Genomic DNA, 21,127 nt, shown 5'->3' with positions numbered 1-21,127 from the left:
ATATGGCAATCCACTTCCAAGCGCTTCCTTTCCCCAAATGTACTGATACACTACTGTAATCACCTCTTGCATACTCATGCATTCACACCAGGATGAGTATTTGTCAAATTGCTTCCTGTCCAAAGGGCTTGCTCTGCTTTGATAGGTCATACCCATCACACTGTGCCAGGTCTGACCGCTAAGCATGTCTATATATATATATCAATACCCATCCCATAATGCCTAGAGTGGTGTGTCTGTCTATCCAGCAATGCTGTTTGAGACTAGATAACATACTTGGATCTGCAGTGCAATCTGGCAGCAGAGTGGCAAAGCTGTTAAACATTGAAACAGCTGGCATGGAGTAATCTGGAGCATGTGCACAAGTTGATATAGTGAGTGTGTAAAACTTATGCCTTTGAGCAGACATACTGTATCCCCACAATCTGTATAATGCCAAAACTTAAATTACAAATACACCTCTACAGACACACAGCCACGTAGGCAAACATTGTGCCAACCAACACAGGTTCTTTCCCTCTCTGAGTCGCCCGACTTCATTAGTATCCAGAAAGAATGCAGCTCATTAATCAATGTCATTAAGGCAGGCGGTGAAGCGCTGGGTGGCTGCCAACAGGACGACTGCTGGGTGGCATGTAGGGAGGGGACGAGCGGCGGCCAGTGTGAGTAGAGATGCAGCTGCTGCTCCCCCGACTGCTCCCAGGGGAGATGGAGAGAGTTTGGAGAAAAGGAGTATGAGAATGTGGGGGTCTCAACTTATGAGTTGAGGGCACGTGTGTGCTAGAGGGTCAGGGGCCGTGGGTGCTGCAGCCGTGTGCCATCTTAATACTGTGGAAGATGGGGGCTGACAGACGCCATTTTGGAGGAGCGATGTAGCGAGTCGCCATTTTAAGTGGTCTGCATGGGGAAAATGGGAATTAATAAAAAAAACGGCCTCAGATCATTCAAACATCTGATCCACAGACAGCCTGAGTGATTGACAGAGTGTCACGTCACATGACTGCAGGAACGGTCAGTTTGACGTCAGATGAGCAACTGGCTCCCTTCTTTTCCCAAACAAACAGAAAAGAGCTTTTAGCTTTATCTCTTTGTTTCTAATGAGACAAAGATGACTTTCTTTTGCATCTCAAAACTAATATTTAACACTTAAGAACAAAGCAAATATCCTCATGCTGTAGTCTGTGTTTTGGATGTTTTCATTCCGAGTAATCTCAAATGCAGTGAAGCGTTTGTCTTGTTCTTGTACATATCAATCAACCAATCATCAAATCTTTTTTTACTCTCAAACACTAAACCCACCGGCATCAGTACTTTCACACTTGCAAACAATCACTGAAAAAGGGAACTATTTCTTCATAGAAAGATGTGCATATCTAAAATGTCAACTAGAAACTAAGAAACACAACTCTCTTTTAGACTTGACAACTGCATGTCTATGAGGTCACCCTTGATTTTCATTTTAATGGAATAAACCCATTAAAAATGTAGCTGACTTCATTTCACACCAGTTTGTTAGCTCTGCTGTTCCAGTACCTCAGGACGCTGATGTCTGCCCATCCTCACACTGATCTGAGGCCTTGTCTGGAGCTCAGGACCCGTCTTCTCCCATCTCCTCTTACTAAAGAAGAAAACACTCACTTATACATTCAAGTTAATTAGTGCTAATCAGCCATGCACTGACCAAACAGGCGGCCATTGATTTCAGAGGCTAATCACGGAAAAGCTTAATGGCATGGCAATTAAAGAGCTCCAGTGTATGAATTACACCTGTGATTAAATGGTGTGGGGATCCAGTGCTGTAGAAAATCATTTTAAGGGTGGTTTTCCGCAATCTGCACATTCACAGGATATTAGCTGATGAATTCACACAGTCTGGTTGCTCATCTTATGCTTGTCTGCAGGCTGGGTCTGTACAATGTATTGATGGGGGGAAAAAAACTGTAGTTAAAAGGAAAATGTTCAATAAAAAAAAGTTTAAAAAATCTGAGAAAGTATATATTTACAACTTTAATCTTTATTTCTTTAAAATAAGATAAAGGAAAATTTGTTATTATCAATAATACAAGTACAAAAAATGCATCAGAACACAGAAGAATATACAGGACAGAGCATGACAGTGACAGCTTAGGGAATTATATATGGTTCAAACAGATAAAGATCCTTGGCATATTATGGAAGATAGAAGTAAACATGGGATGGTCAATGGGAGAATAGATTTCTTTTCCAGATAAATATGGGGAAAGGATTGAAAAATGCCTAAATGTAGCTCAACAAACCTTCTCTTTCCAGTTTCAGCAAACATGCTAGCAAACGTTCTCCAATAAATAAGGCACTATGATGGGCCCAAAAGCAGAAAAAGTATGTGTCTGCATGTGAATAATCTGAATAAGTGGACCACAACTGATGACAAACTTTCACATTTTATATCGTGCATAAATACTTATTCATCTTAAATCACTCTTAAGATATTTCTATTAATAAACAATGACATTTATTACTGGAAATTTAAAAAGACGTCAAGGATCTGACATCTGACACGAACATTTAACAGTTAAAGCAAAACACAGCTTGTGACAAAAAAAAAGATAAACTCAAACATATGATGTGCTATTTGATAACCTTTTTTTGTTCGAATATGAGCAGAGGATTGAATGAGGCTGCATCACACAGACAGTGCGCTATGACTGTGTGTGTGTTTGTGTCACATGTTAGCAAAGTGCTGCCCAGCACCCTTCCAACATGTTTGTCAATGACAGACTATGTAGAGATCAAGTGCAATAATGAATATCATCACTTCCCACATAGGTTGATACAGCTGTGTGCATAGAGACAGGAAACTGTGCTTCTGTTATGGCATGAATTCTTCTAAGCACTGCTAAAAACGACATCAAACTTGAAAAAAGTAAAAGTGGACGAGATTAACATGTTAATAATCAAGGCAGTTCTGACACTGGCAGATATTAAGTGTCAGTCCGTTCTGTTTGGCAGATGCTTAATGTTTGGCACCACAAGTAAAACCATAGAAGTTATCAGTGAGATCTGGAAGCAGGTAAAAAAAAAAAAAAAAAAAAAATCAAGCTGCAGCACATTACACAGAATCAAACTTCTCTTCACTCTCTTTGTCAGCGATCGTGAGAGGATAGTGTTTGTTAATGAGGCAATAAATTGACGTGAACAGTCCATTCAGCCGCCGAAAGTCACTGAAAATAAAGTCCCTCTGGCAAGCTTTTAAGTTTCTATCCCACCTGTGTGAAGGAGATGGATGGAGTGGAGGGCTGGAGCGGTGGGAAGACTGTCAATGAAGGTCAAAGTCTCATAGCAAATGAATTACACCCTGCTGAGGTCAACTGCAGTGGGGCAGGTGGCATCTACATCTCATGGGCAGCAAGATGATGTTCTGGGATACCGTTGGCATGAGCCACCACTGTGTTATTCTCATTGAGGCGCCTCACGCGATACATTTCATAGTGGATGCTGCTGGTGATGTCCTTGATGTTCTGCATATGGGTCCTAAAAGACAAACGCACATACACACCCATAAGAAAGCAGTAGAGGGGATGGACAAACCTTCACTTTCTACTGAAGGGAAGACGTTTGTCTGAGAGATCTCAAAGTCTACGAGTGTAAACACGTTTGAAATTAAAATATCAAATATTATTTAATATTCTTTCATGGTACTGAATGAATAGGTGTCATTTTTAAGAATTCTAAACAAGGTAATTAAATGATTTTTTTTCTGTGGAATAACCGTATCATATGCAAATTAACATTCAAAGCAGAGCATTTTTATACATCATGAAACATGTTTGGAGGTTATCTTCAAACACAAATTAACACAGCGACACAAGGCTGCACGAAAGCATTTAAGACAAGGAAGTGTACTGATAAGGAGACAAAATTCCCTCACCTGATGAGGAGATCCCGTAAATAGGCAAACTCACAGTGGGCTATGTTCTCAACTAAAGGAGAGAGGAACATTATAAGTTATCAGGAATATTTGAAAGTGAGCTAAAACAGAAGACGGTCTGTATGACTGGTGAAAAAAGGACCAAAAGACAGACAGTAGGACAGCTGTGAGCCATTTTGCTGCTATGGAGTTTCCTAAACAACCCACTAGGTGGAGTCAGTGACCTCAGTCTGATATTCCTGTACACACACGGATATCAAATGATGTCTCAACACCCAAATACCCTCAACAAATGCAGATCTCTGTTGCTAACTTCATCGACATAGAATCCTTCTGAAGAGATAAGAATTTCTGTCAGACGTGTGTGTGTGTGTGTGTCTGCACAGCACACTCTGCAGGAAATGAAACTTCCTTAATGAGACATTTGATAGAGGGGTGGTGCCTCCTGTCTGGAGTGGATAACATAATTAAATATTGAAAGACAAGGCCTGTAGTAAGAATGGATGTTAACAAAGCACAACACTGTACTGATACAACTGATAAAGCTGAAGGACAACAACAGAAGAACAAACCACACAAACAGTTATAAATGTATTACGTTGTCCACCAGGTTTTATACATTGGAACAAACACAACTACACCCATAAAGTCTTCCCCTCTTGAGTGTATCGTATTCCCTATGTCAGCATCCATAGTGTGTCCTTTGTGATGCAAAAGGGGATGTGAGGGGTGGGGGAGCCAAGTAAACAAATCAGGCCTCATCAGACAGACTATGACTGCTGGAGGCCTGAGCCAGCTGCATGGCACACGACTCCAGTCTGAAATCTGAATGCAGCATTGTTTTATTGACTGACCAAGCCAGTGAGGTCTTCACCCATCTCCCTTTTGTCATTTCTAGGTCAGTTACGTTCATACTGATTTTGTCCTGAAAGGGTCTCTCATGACAAATTTAAATAGAACACAGAGATGGAATAAGAAGAGGGACTACAATGGGAAAGAAGGGGAAAGAGAGTTGTACCTTCAATGGTTCCCCACTTGGTTTTCCTCCCCAGCAGCCTCCTGCCATTGACCTGGTACTCCTGGTCACTGCCCACCACAGCAAATGGAATCATCTCCTGCTCACAGGTTGAGGGTCAACAGACAATGGAGTCAGAAATTAGTCCAGTTAAGTACATTACAAAGGACTCTGAATGGAGTATGGATGACAGCGCTCTGTGGAAAGGCATGTCTGAGCATAAATAAGGATAAGAGAGTCACAGCTCCTGCCAGATATATCTGTTAGTGTCATATCTGCTTTGAAATGATCCCCTCACCCTGATCTTCTCGTTGATCATTCTGTCCTCGGCATCCTCGTCAAATTCTTTTTGCGGGTACACGTCAATCCCGTTGGCTCGCAGCTCTTCCCTGATCTAGTGAGAGCGTGTTCAAACATGAAGAGAAACAAAACAAACTTTTAGCCTGCCACAGTTGTGAAAGGATACAAGCTAAGGCTTTTAATTGCAGGAGTAATTAGGCAGACATGCTTGATGCAGTCTTAAGAGACATCAAACAAATGCACCGAAATCTGCACAGTGTACGGATTAAAGTGGTATTAAGGCTAATCTGCCTTCTAATCTACTCCAAAAGTTTCGGCTTAGTCGTTAATTGCTCTCTGTGTACAAACAAAACAGAAAACCTCACAAGATGGATGGCTATGCATAAACCTGTGCACCTGTCATGTACATATACAAAGACAAAGCATGCACACTTAAAACCAGGGGGAGTTTAACCTCCTCATTGCTAACGAGAGGAAGGGAAATCCTGAAATCCTTGAAGACACTGCCAATAAAAACATACAAATGAACGGCTGCAGCCTTAATTAACTGTGTAGAGGAAGTGTACAAAGTAAAGGGTGAAGAGTGGGACAGAAATACAGAGATACTCTTGAGCTCTTGCTGGAAAGCACCACCATTTCTGACTATCTAGAGAGCAACAGCAGCAGAGAATGAGCCACCTAAGAAAACCACAGGCACTTATCCAATCTCCGTTCACTGTACCACAAACAAGAAAAAAGGAAGCATGAAGAGGGCGACAAAAAGAGGATGTTTCTGATGTTAATTTAGCAAATTGAATGGGAGAAAAAAGAGAAAACTGAGATGAAAGATTAGAGAAACCTGTTTAAAAAAACAACCAAAAAAGATAATGGAGCCATAAAGATGTTACCTTCTTTTTGAAGAAGTCCCTCTCTTCCAGGGTGAGTGTATCTGCCTTGGCAATGACTGGGACAATGTTGACCACCTTACTGAGACGTCTCATGAATTCTACATCAAGAGGCCGCAGACTGAGAAGGAAAGAGATGGCATAAGCGAACGAGAGAGACAGAGGGGAAGCAGACATCTGATGTACAAACATGAATGTGAAACTGAATTAGATGATGTGTCCCACAAAACTCTTCCACCAGAGGGCAGATGTTCCTCACAACTCTCCCAGATGGAGGAACAACTGAACCCACTAACATACAGCATTTACAGTTCCAACTTTTGCAGCCATGTCATACTCATACTATACACTGTGTGTGAACAGCTGCTTGATGGGGTTGAAAGGATTTGTGGCGGTTTTGAAGAGGTCAGGTCTTTCCCGCAGTTTGACAAGAGCATCTGCATGTGGTTACAGCAGTGGATTCTGGACTGGCCAACAACGCTTCACAACAACACACGACAAAGACTGGCCGTTGTCAACAAGGAGTCTTGTGCACTCATGCAAGAGCACAGTGAAAAAGACAAAAGTGCAAAATTGATTGCATGCTCCCAGACACCCGCACAGACTCTAAGTCTCTCTCATCCTTCCTGCCTCTCTCCCATTAGACTTTCTTAGGCAAACCCTGAGCAGCTGCTGGCCAGCCCATGTGACATCTGCAGTGTTGGATCAACATGAAACGTTGCTGGATGGGGCACAGAGACAGGGGGCCATTTCACACCAGCCCCCTGCCTGAGTAAAGACAGGCCATGACACAAAAGCGCAGCACTTTAATGGTGCTCTATGGTCAACTGTGTGTCTTTGTGTGTGTGCTCAAGCAAGCCCGACAATCCACAGCTGCTCAACATTTTCCCAAGACTGGCCGCTGCACTCCACTAGAGTTACACAAATGCAAAAGCTGTAAAATGCGCGGAGAATCTATCACTTGATGGTGTGTGTGTGCACCCTGGCCCCTAATTTCTTCGGCTGGTGGACCCCGAACAGCGAGAGGCTGAATCAACACAGTGTGGCAGTGTAAGCAGTTCGATCAGAGCCAGATGCGTATGTCTGTTAAGGCATCCAGGAGGAGAAACAAGGGACACTGGGTTGCCTAAGGGCCTGGCAAGAGCATCTTGTCTTTCCAGCGTGGGTGTGTGTATGTGTTCTGGGATATGCTGCATCACGGTGAGCGGAAATGGCTGTTTAATATCAGAGGTAAGAAGAGGTGGAGAGGTGTTTCACATTAATTTACGCTGAAAATAAAAATCAGTTCAGTTCAGTTAGCACATGCTCAACGGACTGTTACTGCCACTAACAATGGCAGTTGTTGTTCCAGTTGATGTAATTCTATTGCATTGTGACCAAAAGGGTAATTCAGGACAAGTCAACTTTTGTTAATAAATGACTTGACTGATAACTAGTCACCATTGGTTTTAAATTCAGTTTGGCTGGGGGAGGGGGGGATTTTCTTGCTGAGAGTTTAATGAGAAGATTGACAACACCCTCATACACCAAACATGAAGCTGTTGCCAGGGCTGGCTTACTTATCTTATCTTATCTCCTCTGTCAGGCAAGCAGTCGTAGCCCGAGTTTCTGACTTTGAGCAGGACTCTGAAGCAGTTTTCATATGAGTGATTCCCTGTTTTGTTTAGTTTTTTGCTATTCGACTGGTATACAGGTGGCTGTAATGCGCCAACAAACGCAGCAATATGCCAACAGAGGCAGGGAAGAAGCCTGCAAGCTAGTAAACAAATGTAAACAGTGCAGGATTTGAAATACTTAAAACATCAGCTTTGCAAATATCTTATGAAGAGGGAATCCATCTAATGTTCGTTTTTTATCTCAGGGTAATCGATGGCAGTGCTGATAGCATTTCTAGGCTTGTTGTGTCTGGCACTGACAAAGAAGAACAATTAATATTCATGCTTTCTTAGCTCTGCGTCTGTGTGTGTGTGTGTGTGGTTTTTTTTTTTCCATCTCAACTGAAGTGCACGTACATGTGCTCATGTGTTTATATTTAACTGCGCTCGCATGCGTCCTTACCAGTGTCCGGTTGGGGGGATGAAGTATATGCAGCAGTGGACTCTGGAGTCTGGAATCCTTTTCTTCCTGTTGATGTTGATCTCCTCCTGCAGGTACGCCTCATACTGGTCATTAATGAACTTCATGATGGGCTGCCAGCTAGACCACAGCAGTGATGAATTGAGAGAATGATGTGGGAGGAGATGGACAGATATAAGAGGAAAGGAGACAGCAGCACAGAGGTGGAAAAGGAAGACACATGGTAGATTGATAAGAGTGACAGAACAGGAAAAGGAAATGCAAGACAACAGGCAAAGTAAAGAGACAGGGAGGGTTACAATCTGGTTAGACACAATTTAAATCTCGCTGTTCATGTAGTCACTGTAATGATGGTAGAACTGCAGCTTACCAGTTCTCATTGTTGATCTGGTCTCCAAAGCCTGGTGTGTCAATGACTGTCAGCTTCATCCTCACTCCCTTCTCCTCAATGTCTGCACACAGAGAAACACACAAGGTCAGCGAGAGCTAGCACACAGCATACTATGCACACTCTACTGCCAAAAACACCCTGTGCACATTATAAACACCTTAACCTTGATTATGCAGTTGCATTGCCTACAGCAAAATTTGAAAACTGGGCTGGTTTTGGAGGCGAAGAACACAGTATTTTCAGAGATTATTTCAGCCACGATTACAGTAATTAAAGAGAATTGGAATTTCTGAAAATACAAGCCTGATTCTGAAGTTGTAATGCTGTACAAAACAGGGGTGAGTTCCATACCATGACTGATGGACTTTATTTCGATTGTTTTGGGGATCTTCTCCTGGGCCGTGGCCAGCACTGACTTGCGGCTGACTTTAGACTTGAACAGTGTGTTCATCAGGGTAGACTTTCCCAGGCCACTCTGTCCTGTAAGCAAGAACACAGTCAGAGAGGCAGACAGAGAGAAAGACACACACACCTGAAAATAAAAAAAAAAGTAATTACAAAAGTAATAAAAAAAAATCTTACAATCTCTACAGCGACTGCTTGTGCTGCCGGTGCCTCACAGTCTACAGACTGTAACAATCGTGCCATAATAAACCCAAACAAGCTTCAGTGATTATTTTTCATGACAGCTTTAAAACTCCAGGCTGTCAGCAGTTGGGTCAAGGCAGTGACAGGCTGCAGGTGTCTGTCTGCACAACCTCTGCCAGTGAAGCCATCAGTACACATGACAGCCCAAACACACCATCAAGAAGACAGATTGGACCAATACCTAAACCGTTTCTTCTCTAAGGCACTCGGGGGGCTTGGATTCATGTGCACAGAGTGACCAGAAATAAAGAATCCTCTGTACACTGAAATGCAATAAACCCATAATAAAGACTTTTTAATTCAGGTTGACTGAGTCAGAAATGAGAAAGAATGAAGTGTAAATATAAAAACTTTTGTACCCTTTTACACACACTTTTAAATAAACTATATGATTACACGAATGGTTGCTGATAATGCTAATACAGTGTGTCTTTAGGTTTGTATTGCAGCTGACTGATAAAATACTCTCCACCTGGACAAGACAGGCAACTTTACCATAGCAAGACTCCTCATTTGTTGATCATTATCAACTGTCTATTTATATGGATGGGACCATCTGTGACCCTTGCACAGCACGCTACCATCATCACAGATTACTGGAGAGGAGCTTGGAGGAGCCCACTGGGCTGTGAACACTCACAGTTCAACTTCAGGTTAAGTCAACATCGAGACCTTTACTGATTTATGGAGACGCATGTCCAAGCAGTCAGCAGCACACGACACATGTAAACATGGGTCTTAATAACCAGCACATAAGTCAATAGCTGCAGATTATAATGGAGAAAATGCATACTTCAGTTAGAAGAACTGCCCATCACTATCACGCATAAAGCTTTGGCAGCATTGATGCCACAGCTTCCACCATTTCTACAACAGCTGTATGTCACAAGGTTTCTCGGGCCAAAAGTCTCTCACTAACAACTGTCAGAACAAGTATGTGATGCTGAAGTCCCACGCTTGCTTATAATGGTACGTCACTGAGGTGCAGATTTTGTTTAAAACTGGGATAAATCTTGTGACAACCTGTTTTAATGAGGAGGAACAGATAAAATTACGAGCAAACAAAAAACAACTAAACATCTTTCTAATACTGATGCTGATCACGACCACCCAAAGTGTTCCATTGACCAGTGAATCATTTTTTTGCAAACAAAGACGCTTATCCATGAGTCTTTGTCCTCAGATACAGCTTTTTCCTTCTTCTGTGTTTTGTACCCAATACTACCACATAAAAAAGAACAAGGGACTCCACCTCAGTGCATTGCTTTTGCTGTTTGTCATCATGCTACTACAGCACTTAGTCGTCTATATCAAATCTTTGAAGAACTCTCATGAACATAAAGATATCAACCCAATCATCAAATTTTAAGGGGCCTTCTGCACTGCTCTCTCTTTCTAAGAGGTGGAATATAATTTAACCTGGATGAAAAAAAAAAAAAAAACACATGGAAACCAAGTTTGTTTAGTTTTGTTTATCATTGCCTCTGCAACTTTACACAACTCAATGTCAACCCCGAGGCCGCTTCATAAGCAAGATTTTTTTTTTTTTGAAGATGAAACACAGACCAACCGGCGCTACATCATCCAGAGACACACAGTAAGGAGGTGGCGTGGGTTTTATGGTGGCCTGTCTACTGTTGAGCTGTGTGTGTTTGTGTGTGTGTGTGTGTGTGTGTGTGTGTGTGTGTGTGTGTGTGTAATTAGCTCCTGTTTTAAAGGTGTCTGATCACAGTGATGAGGGCTCAGCGAAAAGAGAGTTTTAAGCCCTGCTGTGTGTGCCTGCTTATTAAAGTAAGTTTGAGGCCTCCATTTTCTGTCAAAACCTGATTAGAGAGAAAACCTGAATAACAGGACACAAGCTGCAACAGCTGACTGAAGATGTTTTGAGATACACATACATTTAAGTGTAATGGTTAACAGGTTGATACTACATGTAAAACAGACTCCTAAAATGGTCTGTACTTGATGACAAGGATGAGGGTATGAGACAAAAAAGAAATCATCTTCATGATTAAAAAGCCATCTTTTCAGTGTACAGTATGTTATTATGCATGCAGCCCAGTCATGTCAGGTTTTCAGTGCAATCCCTTGCACTTGTATAACATGCACTGCTTACCCACAACCATAATGTTGAGCTCAAAACCCTGCTTCATGGCTTTCCTCCTCATCTGCTCCAGAATGGCGTCAATGCCCACATAACTGAAGTCCACCGCAGGGCCACCAGCCTTCTCCCCGTACAGGCCACCCATGGCTGGGGACACAATTGCATCCGGCACCACCGCCTCAGACATGGCACTGCTGCTGTAACTGGGAATCACCTCTGGCCCTGATTTGAAAGCAAAAAAGAAAGAGAGAGAAGGTAAGAGGAAATGAGACGAGGTGTAATATGAAGGGATTCAGGGTATGAAAGGAATGGAGGTGGATGACGTCTGATTAGCAATGGTGAGAACATGAAATACTAGTAATGTAAGTGAGACAAGGAAGTGCATGGTAAAGTATCATATTAGAAAACATCCACAAGACAATATGAAACTGAGATCATAAGAAAACACCACCTCAACAAGCAACAACTCACAGTTGTAAACTGTCAAGCTGCTCAAGAGTCTCTAGGTTGTTCCTGGTCCCAGCCAAGAAATAGTGTGATACAGGACTGCCATAAAACTGTACAATTATGCTTTTCCTCTTCTTTTGTATAGATCAAACAAACAACATATAAGGTGGGAATACTAGTGAGCTTTAGAGGTTCTGTCTAAAACACATACTCAGACTCAGGCTTCCAGTCTTCATGCGAAGCTAAGCTAACATGCTGCTGGTTTTTGTCTTACAACTAACAGACAGACACAAGAATGGTATTAATCTTCTCATCTTACTCTCACTAAGAAAAAAACAAGGAATACACGTATTTCCCAAAATGTTAGACTATTCATTTGATTATCACAGAGATCGGTAAACTGCCCGCTCGTCAGTACTTCGGTTGCAGCTGCTGGAGAACTGGAGCCAAAGTGGCAGATAAATCTGCTTAGTTGTCTGCTTTTTAATCAAACAACACACACAAACCTATTAAAAACTCCTCTCTAAAACAGACTTTGAAACAAAGGCAATGGTCTCATGCCAACAAAGCTTTTTGACTCAACAGAAAACTCGAAGAAAATATGCTCCGTACTATTAAACTACGTGGCAGGAGGTAAACCCTGTAGTTTGTTTGGACAATGATTAGCTTCATGTCCTTCAGTGGAATGCCTATGGATGTGTGTCCGATCATAAGATAAATATTCAACAGCTGCACATCAGGATGGTAACATATTTTAATATGATTTAAAACGTTCACTCAGGTCTGTTAACAGTTATGAACATGCACACAGAAAGTGGCTGTAGCTCTGCTTGACAATGTGTTAAGTGAGTGTAGGTGAAGAGTCTACATGTTTGTGTCTGTATGTACAGTTCATGTAGCTGCTACCCCTCACAAGGCCTCCCTTTCCCTGGCTCTCCACAGTGCAGTATTGCTGTCCTGTTAATGTGAGAGTGGAAAAGAGGCTGAAACCTGATCCACTCACCCAGCTAGCCTGGGTCACACACACGCATACACATACACACACACACACACACACACACTACATGCTTGACTTTTGTGCTCATGCACACTACTTTTGATCACATAGCTGATCTATAGACACACACATGCACAAGCAAATGAAAACATGAGCGTGCGCACACACACACACACACACACACACACACACACACACACACACACACACACACACACACACACACACACACACACACACATAGACCGTCAGCCTGGATGGGCTGCCAAGAATTAGAGAGCTATTGGATTCCAGCTCATGCACAAACTTTACTCCACAACACTTGGCCTGCCATGAGGAGAAGAAGTCCAGACAACTAGCCAGTTCGCTCCTATCACTCGGGCACCTCACACTTCAAACTGGCACTGCGGTGATTAATGGAAGAAATTCAGTGAAGAATAACACTGCTGTGGAAACTCAACACAAGTTCATATTCAACACTGAGTTTTTCTTTCATAATGTCCTCCATTGTGTGTGTGTGTGTGTGTGCACGCGCGCATGTGTCCCACCTATGGAAGCTGCTCTCCTGGCCTCCTTCACCACTTCCCCATCCTGTTCCAGAAGTCAGTCAGCAACTTACTGTGACTTACTGCCCTTTACCTCTCCCTCTCCACCTCCCACATTCCCGTACCTCTGCTCATGTCTTTTTCTCTCAACCTTACCCTTTCCTCTCTCCACACTCTTTCTGTCTTATCTCTCTCGTCGTCAGTTTCCCCTCTCCACCCCATCTCTTTCAGTTTTCTATTGTCTCCCCTGTTTGACTCACCTTCCTCCTCCGTCCCACTGCTCATCTGGCTTTAATCTTGAACTTTACATCTGCTGTCCTTCTTCTAAAAACTCCTGAAATCACCTCTTTTGATTATCTTTATCTCCATCCCACACAAGCTTTGTTTCCTTTTATCCTCTGCTTGCCACTGTTCATGTCAATCCTTCTTTTCCTCTCTGCTTTGACAGCCGTGTACTGTAAACAGAGATACTGGCCACAGGCTAGCACACCTTGACAAGCAAAGCTGAGCCTCACCTAAGGCAGGATACCAGCAAAGCATCAAAGGGAAGGGGCAGAAAATGAATGGGTTGACAGACACTTGAGTTGTAGCCTCAGTGTACTCAAATATCATCCAGCAGCAGCTACACCTGCACATAAAATAACCCCCGTCCCTCTTCTCTTTCTAAATAATAGATAATCCAAACACACTGAATGTGAAAATGTCAGAGACATCTTTTAGATCTAAAACATTGAATTGATTAATGGATTAGTCGACTGACAGATACTTAATATTCAACTATTGTCAATTATCATATGAACAGTTTTTGGGGCAAAACAACAGTTGAAGACATCACCTCTTGTGATGAACATTGCTCACTATTTTCTGATACTTTACAGACAAAGTGGTTAATTGATTAATCAAAAAATTAACCAGGTGATTAATCGATAGTGAAAACAATCATTTCTTACAGTCCAACATCTTTTTGATGGCAAGAGGCAGACCCAGCACAATCAATATTTACACTGGATCAAAACTTAAAAATCACTCTCACTTCTGTATCCACGCCTCTTATCTTGTGATCGGTGTGGGTCAAAAAGGGGAAAAAATAAGCACTAATGGATATTACCTGGATTCAATTCACCCCTGAAAGCTTTTTTTTTTTTTGTCATGACCAAGTTTAAGGGGCTCTGTGATCTGACAATCTCTGCTCATTACTATCTTTTGACAGCCAATGCAGTACCTGTACTTGATACGAGGTCTTGCCCTGAAGTAAGTGCCTCCATTTCCAGGGCACTGAGAACAATGCTACCCACATCTCCAGTGTTAACACGCTGTCTGTTCTGTTTAACAAATAGTAAACACCCACCAATCTCCTGGTGAGGGTGGGAAAATACTAAAGCCTCCAAAACAAAGTGAATGAGACAGAGTAGTCCAGCTGTCCATCTGTTGCTGTATGCTGCATTTTAACTAGCTGGTTTCCCAGACAGAAGCAGCAGACTCTTCGGAGCATCGTTAACTGTGCTTCATGAATGCACACCGCCCCTTTCGCCCAAGTCAAGCCCAAGTAGAGTCAAACACTGTAAACGACTTGGCAAACACACAACACACACAAAAGGAACTCAAAGTCCTGAACCATCAACTGCGGGAAACCTAGCTCTTCCAAACAATGAAACTGAATCACTTTCATTTCAGGTAGTAAACAGTTTCAGTCCTGTGCCGTCAGTTTCAGTAAACTACAAATCCCACAACCTATCAATGTTGATACAACAATGTCAAGCTGTAAGTGAAGTGTACTGTACAGTAACAGTTCTTGCTTTGAGAGTGAGTAAAAGCAGACTGGTGTGGGACCCAGCAGTTGCCTATTGTAAATTATCTGGACAAACTGACCATTTATCAGACACAGGTATTCATACTTTCAGCTCTTCCATGATGCCAAAGTGCTGCAGACCTATAATGGTTCTTAGCCAGTAAACACAGGTGTCAGGAGACAGCCGCTTGGAGCCTGACCCTGTAAACGTTAGAAGACATTTGACCTCCATATGAAAAATATCAGGCTGGTGGACATAACCCCAAAGCCTACCAGACGCAGGCCAGTCAAAACACAGGCCTGACAAGCTTCAGGTTCACACCAGGTCAAAATGGGATGACAACACACCACATGCCATAACTGAATGTTTGGCTGACTGTTCTCACATGATTCAATTGGTTTTGGTATAAACATAATGGCCAATGATTTTTGTTAAATGAGCCTCTTTCAACCACAGGCCAACTGATCTGGCACCAATATTTAGGTAACAGCTTATCAAATATGATGCTAAAGTGCCCACAATGTTTGAAACGAGCTGAGCTGGGCTGAGCTGAGTCCTTCTGACTGGTGGCATAAACAAACACTAACAACAACAACTGCTAACAAGACTTATTTTAAAGGTTTCAAAGTGTATATACACGTACACCTCACCATGGTCAACAAAACAACTGCAAAATGCAACTCTCTGTTAAGGTTACAACTTTCTATTGGTAATTTATTTGAGCTGAAGGTTCTGGATTTTGTGTTTTCTCTGTGCTCTTCTTACTGGCTTGAAATGGCTCTGAAGGGAAAGGGTGACGTCATGTATTTCTACGCACCAATCCCACTTCAATCATTTGAATCAAAACGTGATGGCGTCTGTGGGGTTGTTTGCTTGTGATGCCATGACGGTCAGTCAAATATGACCAAACCACATCTACGCAGTCCTGGTGACGCAGATTAGCTCTCTTTTTTGAGTGTTAAACATTAACTAAATAACAACTGAGGATACTTATTTCAGGATTATAATTTTGATTGTTGATTATCTAATCATAAGTCTTTTATGTTGCAGAGAAACTCAAGATTTAAAACCGTGTTTTCAGGGGCCATGAATCACCTCACAACGTCTTCCACGCATCAACAACTTCTGCCATACATCACTGATTTAAGAGTGAATTATCCCTCAGCTCTACTTTCAAATGGGTTTTCCTCTGTATCAGGTCCAGTTATGGGATGGCATGGATAATGTATTTCCTCTGAGTCTGTACGAAAGCAAAATTAATTTTAGAAACTGGAAAGCAGAGAATGACTCACTGGGCTTGCTGTGATCCTGTTTTCAATTACAGGCACTAGAGAATATTTTTTTTCTTGTTTCCAGAAGTATCGGATTACTTTGTTTTTTGTAAATATGGCCAGCAGTCTCCTATACCACAGAGCATTTTGGAGGGGAGAAAAGAGGAAAGATGAGAGCAAGGAGCAAAAAGGAACATAAAGCTGAAGTCAAGAAGAGGTCGAAGAAGGCAGGAGTGAAGGGGTAGGCATGAGATAAAGAGGAGAAGGAAAAAGGAAGGGGACTATTGAGTGGAGGGAGGTAAAAAGATAAGGTCAGGATAAGAGGACAGAGGAAGGAGTGTGGAATGGAGGGGGAGGGAGGAAAAACTTAAAAAAAATGTGTGGACAAAAAGCGTTTGTGATTTATTCCACTTTTGGGCCATTCCGCACTAACTAGACACAGGCCTCCAAAGAGGGATGTAAATACAAGTTCAAACCAGCTAAATATGTCCCAGTTCCTTCGCCTTTAGGAAACTGACTGAAACTATGAAGAACTATAAAGAACACAGTGACTGTGTCGTCTATGTTTAGTGATGTGGTCAAAACCACTGAGCCATGCCTCAGCTGTCCAGGGTGTTGATCTTGACAGCGTGGCGAGCAGGTCAGAGGTCATGTTCCCAGTTTAGGTTGGAAAAGAATTGCGCTGAGGTTAGTCCCTGTATGACAAACCAGCGGTCTGACCTTCTGTGCAAACTGACCTGAATCACAAGAGAGGAATCCAGAGAAAGAAAAGGACTGGAAACTTGGACCAAGAGAAGTTCATAGAAGAGTGATTCACTCACTGAACACTTAAAACTCTGATTCTACAAACTCTTTCTCTTTATGTAGACACTTTTATGACTGTGTGATACTGTGTAACACAGCATTTTCTACTATTTTAATGAGCCATGATATTAAGTAATGTTTTCTTTACCAGCACTCTGCTTGAAAGAAAATTACACAATAGTCTGTAAACACTCTAAAAAAGGATGAAACTATTGTTTATACACGATGTTGTTTTATGTTTTAATCAATACCAGTCAAAAACCATGCCAGATTTTTTTCTAGAGTGAGAACACATGAGTCCTGAAATACATGGGAATGTCAATGTAATGGATTAACTAAACAAAGTTGTCCACATCTAAACAGGCAGTGACAGAGATGTAGGAAAAAGTATTCATGTTACTGTGATATTTATTTTTGCAAAACACCTCGCCCTGTATTATAATGTATTCATACTGAAAATGGTAAAGGTGAATTGCAGTTTCTGGCTACAAACTTCAACAGCACTGACTTCAAGCAGACTAGAATATAACTAGAAAATAAATGTACTCACTATGCAAAATAATATAAACGATCACTTGGAAAGTGAAGTTTCTGTGGCTGAGCCTAACACAGGTCCACCACTACGCACAGTTCCTCTTAGTGGGGAGGCGGCTTGAACGAATGGATTTTATGTCAAGTCATTCCACTATTTGTCTGGGGCTCTATGTCAAACACACATTAGTGGACTGATCCACTAAATGGGTCGTGTGCATCTTTGCTCTGGTCTAAAATCTTTTTATGGAGCCCTTTTTAAAAACATCTGCTCCCTTTGACCCTTATTTACATTCCCAGACAGGACAAAGGAGGTTTGCTGTCGACTCTCATCTTAACAGATACACTTGTTTTGATGGTGACACCAATGCTTCTTCAGAAGTGTGTGGGCTGCTGCAAAATCTATTCAGCTGGTTTTTCCCAAGAAGAGGAGGCTGTACAAACACGACTCAGAAATTGCAACTGGCCATTAAATTACATTTAACCAAGAAGCTCTCCCGCACAGAATCAATTAGACACCCCAGACCACATAGGTTTGGGACCGACCCAGGAGAACGACATAAACACACATATACACACACAAACATTTTTCCCACCCTCTGACAGTGAATCCCTTAATAAAAGGGGGAAATTGGAGTGGTGGCAGTGCAAATATGGTCTGTTGTGTTATTAAAGTCAGAGTGTTTGTGCAGCAAGGCCTGGTTCCCAGAGTCCTCATCGTTCAGCTCTCTGGAGAAATGTGCCCTTTGACCCCTGCAGGGTCCAACTTGCTCATCGTGTCACCTGGTTCTGGACGCTGTGTGTGTGTGTATATGCGCATGTGCAAATGTCTGTTTCAGATAACTGTATGCTTTCTTCGATTAATTACATGTGTGATGTACGTCCTGTGTGCACTATACAATAATGATGGTGACATCAATACTGTGACATTGTAAAGGTGCACGGTAACTACCTGTCACTTCCTCGCACACATAAACAAATGCTACTTGATCTATAACTGTTTTCATACAGTCTTGGTACTTTGAGTCTACAAGGCCCAAGTTGTATCGATGTTCAGCAGCTACCGTTACTTTGCAGACTGTTGAGAAATGTTTGTAAATTGCAGTAATGACAGTAGAAGCCCACAGGTTTGTCTAGACTGCCAGAGGAATGTGTTCCCTCTCCACATTGCGGTGGTGCACAAGAGAGCTGTTGTCTCTCTAGGCTCTTCAACTGCACTCTAACGGCATGTAGCTCACAAGAAAAGGGTCCTTCAACTGCAACAACGCACATTTTGCCAGGTTTACTCCACACATTATGAAAAACAAGAGTGCTTCACTTCACCAATCCAAGGCTCATTTATTTAATTTCGACATTTAAGGAAAACAATTCCACTCCAACATTACATTCCTCACATAAGTGTCATTGAAACTGATTGAGTTTTTAAGCCTTACAAAACAACATTATAGTCCAAACTGACTGCTAAACGTTAACCCCTAAGTGTGTTTACAGAAAAGCTAAATGAATCACGAAGTTGACAATTTTCTGAGGCAATTTTCTTTGCAAAGAGGCGGAATAATAACTTAGCTAGCTATTACCTGCTAGTTGCTCACTGACAGGAGTTGTTAAAGTCATTAGCCAGGCTGTGGTAGCCAGCCAGTGTAGTTCTTTATCTGTGTGTGGGTCAAAGTGTATCAGTGAAATGGTTGGTTGACAGCGAGTGTGGGTCTAAAGCACCAGGGGGTTCAGGAATCTGACCTCTGTCCTCACACATACCTCAAATCAGGGACAACATCAAACTCATATAAAACAAGATTTTCACATGCTGTTAAATGGCCTCGAGAAATGTTTCTACATCTCTTTTTTTAAATATCTTAGGGGCCCACTGCTATGACTGAATTCAACATGATATTATCAGGGATGCTCTTAAACATACTGCTTTAAAGAAACAAAAAGAAAAAAAGCTGTGATACTTATTGCATTCACTCATTCTAAGAAGACAGCTTTCTTTCAGTATTGAGGCAGGAAGGCTTAAGGTCTCCAAGGCCACTAATAAAATGTTGCTGAATGTGCACAAACACACGTCCATCATTCTATCAACAACACGACCAGCAGGAGTCCTTGGGCTCTCTGACACACTCCACAATCTGTCTGTGTAAAGCCCATTACTCTGGTCCTTTCGAGGCCCCAGGGGCTGTATTTATGGACTGTGACTGACCCACATACAAAGCTCAAAGAGTACAACAGCAGACAATACCTTTAGAAGACCTAACTACTGACTACAATCATTTGCAAGGTCCCAAAATGAGTTAACATGATTTTCTACAGGTTAAAGAGTCCACCACTTATAAAAGGACTGTTGAGGGGCAGTAAAGTTTCTGCTTTTTCCTGAATGTCAATTGAATGAAAACGTTTTGTTTCTGTATGCCCATGCTTTAAAACTACAGTAAACAAAAACACAACATCTTACGCCTCATGTTTTACATGAGTGTCTTACACACACTGGAAAACTCAAACTTGGTGTTTGAGAATGTGCAACATGTCAAGCTACAGAGAGGGAACCTTATCATTTTTAAATTACAGAGCTCCGGTTACATTCATGAAATATTTTGCATTTCAAAGCCATGGTGCTGAATTCCACAGCAGATACATAATCTTCCTGCACGGACTTACTGGTTGACTCATAACATACACAGACACACAAGATACAGAAGGTAACGGTGACCTTTTCAGCGTCCCATCAAACCCTGGTGAAAGGCCACTGTCTGTTCTCGCCTGGCAATGCACAGGGGCCACAACAGAGCTCCTTTCAACAGCTCTGTGTGTGTCAGAGTGTGTGCATGCATGCTTGTGAGGCAAAACAGAGGCGGGTGGCTCTCTAAAAAGGTGAAGGGCAGTTGCTGTTTTCCATTGGTTTGATATCATCAAGAGAGCAAGGCCTTGTATTCCCTCAGGTCAACTACAGGCAACAAAGCCTGCATGATACAATGCTGAGGCTCAGCTTTGTTCTAACTGCTGCCACATCAGCCAGTTAGCCAAGAGCTCACACAATCACTTCTCACTTAAACACAGACAGAAAAGCAGACATGAAAAAATAAACTTACAAGAGAAACGTAATATGTATGGGCTGAACAAAACAGCTCAAACAGAACAAAAACAGAGAAAATCCTTCAACTCTGGTCAAAATTTGATACATAGCTTTTCCCACTGGAAAGGAATGACCACTTTCCACCAATTACCATTAGCTAAGAGGACTCCCTCATTGTACTTTCCAAAGCAGAAACTAAACTAAATGGTTCCCGTCCGCACTTTGTACAGCCTACTAACCACATGTGTGGAGGTAACCTTTCACTTTGCTGCACACACACACACACACACACACACACACACGCACACGCACGCACGCACACGCACACACACACACACATTAGTGTTGGC

At 42.1% G+C, this 21,127-nt stretch overlaps 1 protein-coding gene across 5 annotated transcripts in view; it reads right to left on the bottom strand.

Moving 5' to 3' along the window:
- Positions 1-2,072: 2,072 nt before the first annotated feature.
- The window catches only part of septin9a (septin 9a), a 68,640-nt gene continuing 49,585 nt past the window's right edge, over positions 2,073-21,127 (bottom strand). For all 5 annotated transcript variants that reach the window (XM_076752894.1, XM_076752896.1, XM_076752895.1 and 2 more), the window contains 9 exons: positions 11,338-11,547; positions 8,925-9,053; positions 8,553-8,634; positions 8,165-8,302; positions 6,110-6,227; positions 5,221-5,316; positions 4,926-5,022; positions 3,908-3,959; positions 2,073-3,510 (listed from right to left, as the gene is read on the bottom strand). In XM_076752894.1, coding sequence (XP_076609009.1) covers positions 3,369-3,510; positions 3,908-3,959; positions 4,926-5,022; positions 5,221-5,316; positions 6,110-6,227; positions 8,165-8,302; positions 8,553-8,634; positions 8,925-9,053; positions 11,338-11,547 — 1,064 coding nt within the window. In that variant the 3' untranslated portion in view covers positions 2,073-3,368. The remainder of the gene's footprint in view (positions 3,511-3,907; positions 3,960-4,925; positions 5,023-5,220; positions 5,317-6,109; positions 6,228-8,164; positions 8,303-8,552; positions 8,635-8,924; positions 9,054-11,337; positions 11,548-21,127) is intronic.

Source organism: Chaetodon auriga, chromosome 16 (genome assembly GCF_051107435.1).
Source record: "Chaetodon auriga isolate fChaAug3 chromosome 16, fChaAug3.hap1, whole genome shotgun sequence".
In the NCBI taxonomy this organism is placed as follows: Eukaryota; Metazoa; Chordata; class Actinopteri; order Chaetodontiformes; family Chaetodontidae; genus Chaetodon; species Chaetodon auriga.
Note: the sequence above shows the minus strand (reverse complement) of the source record. Positions and strands in the feature narration are given on the sequence as shown.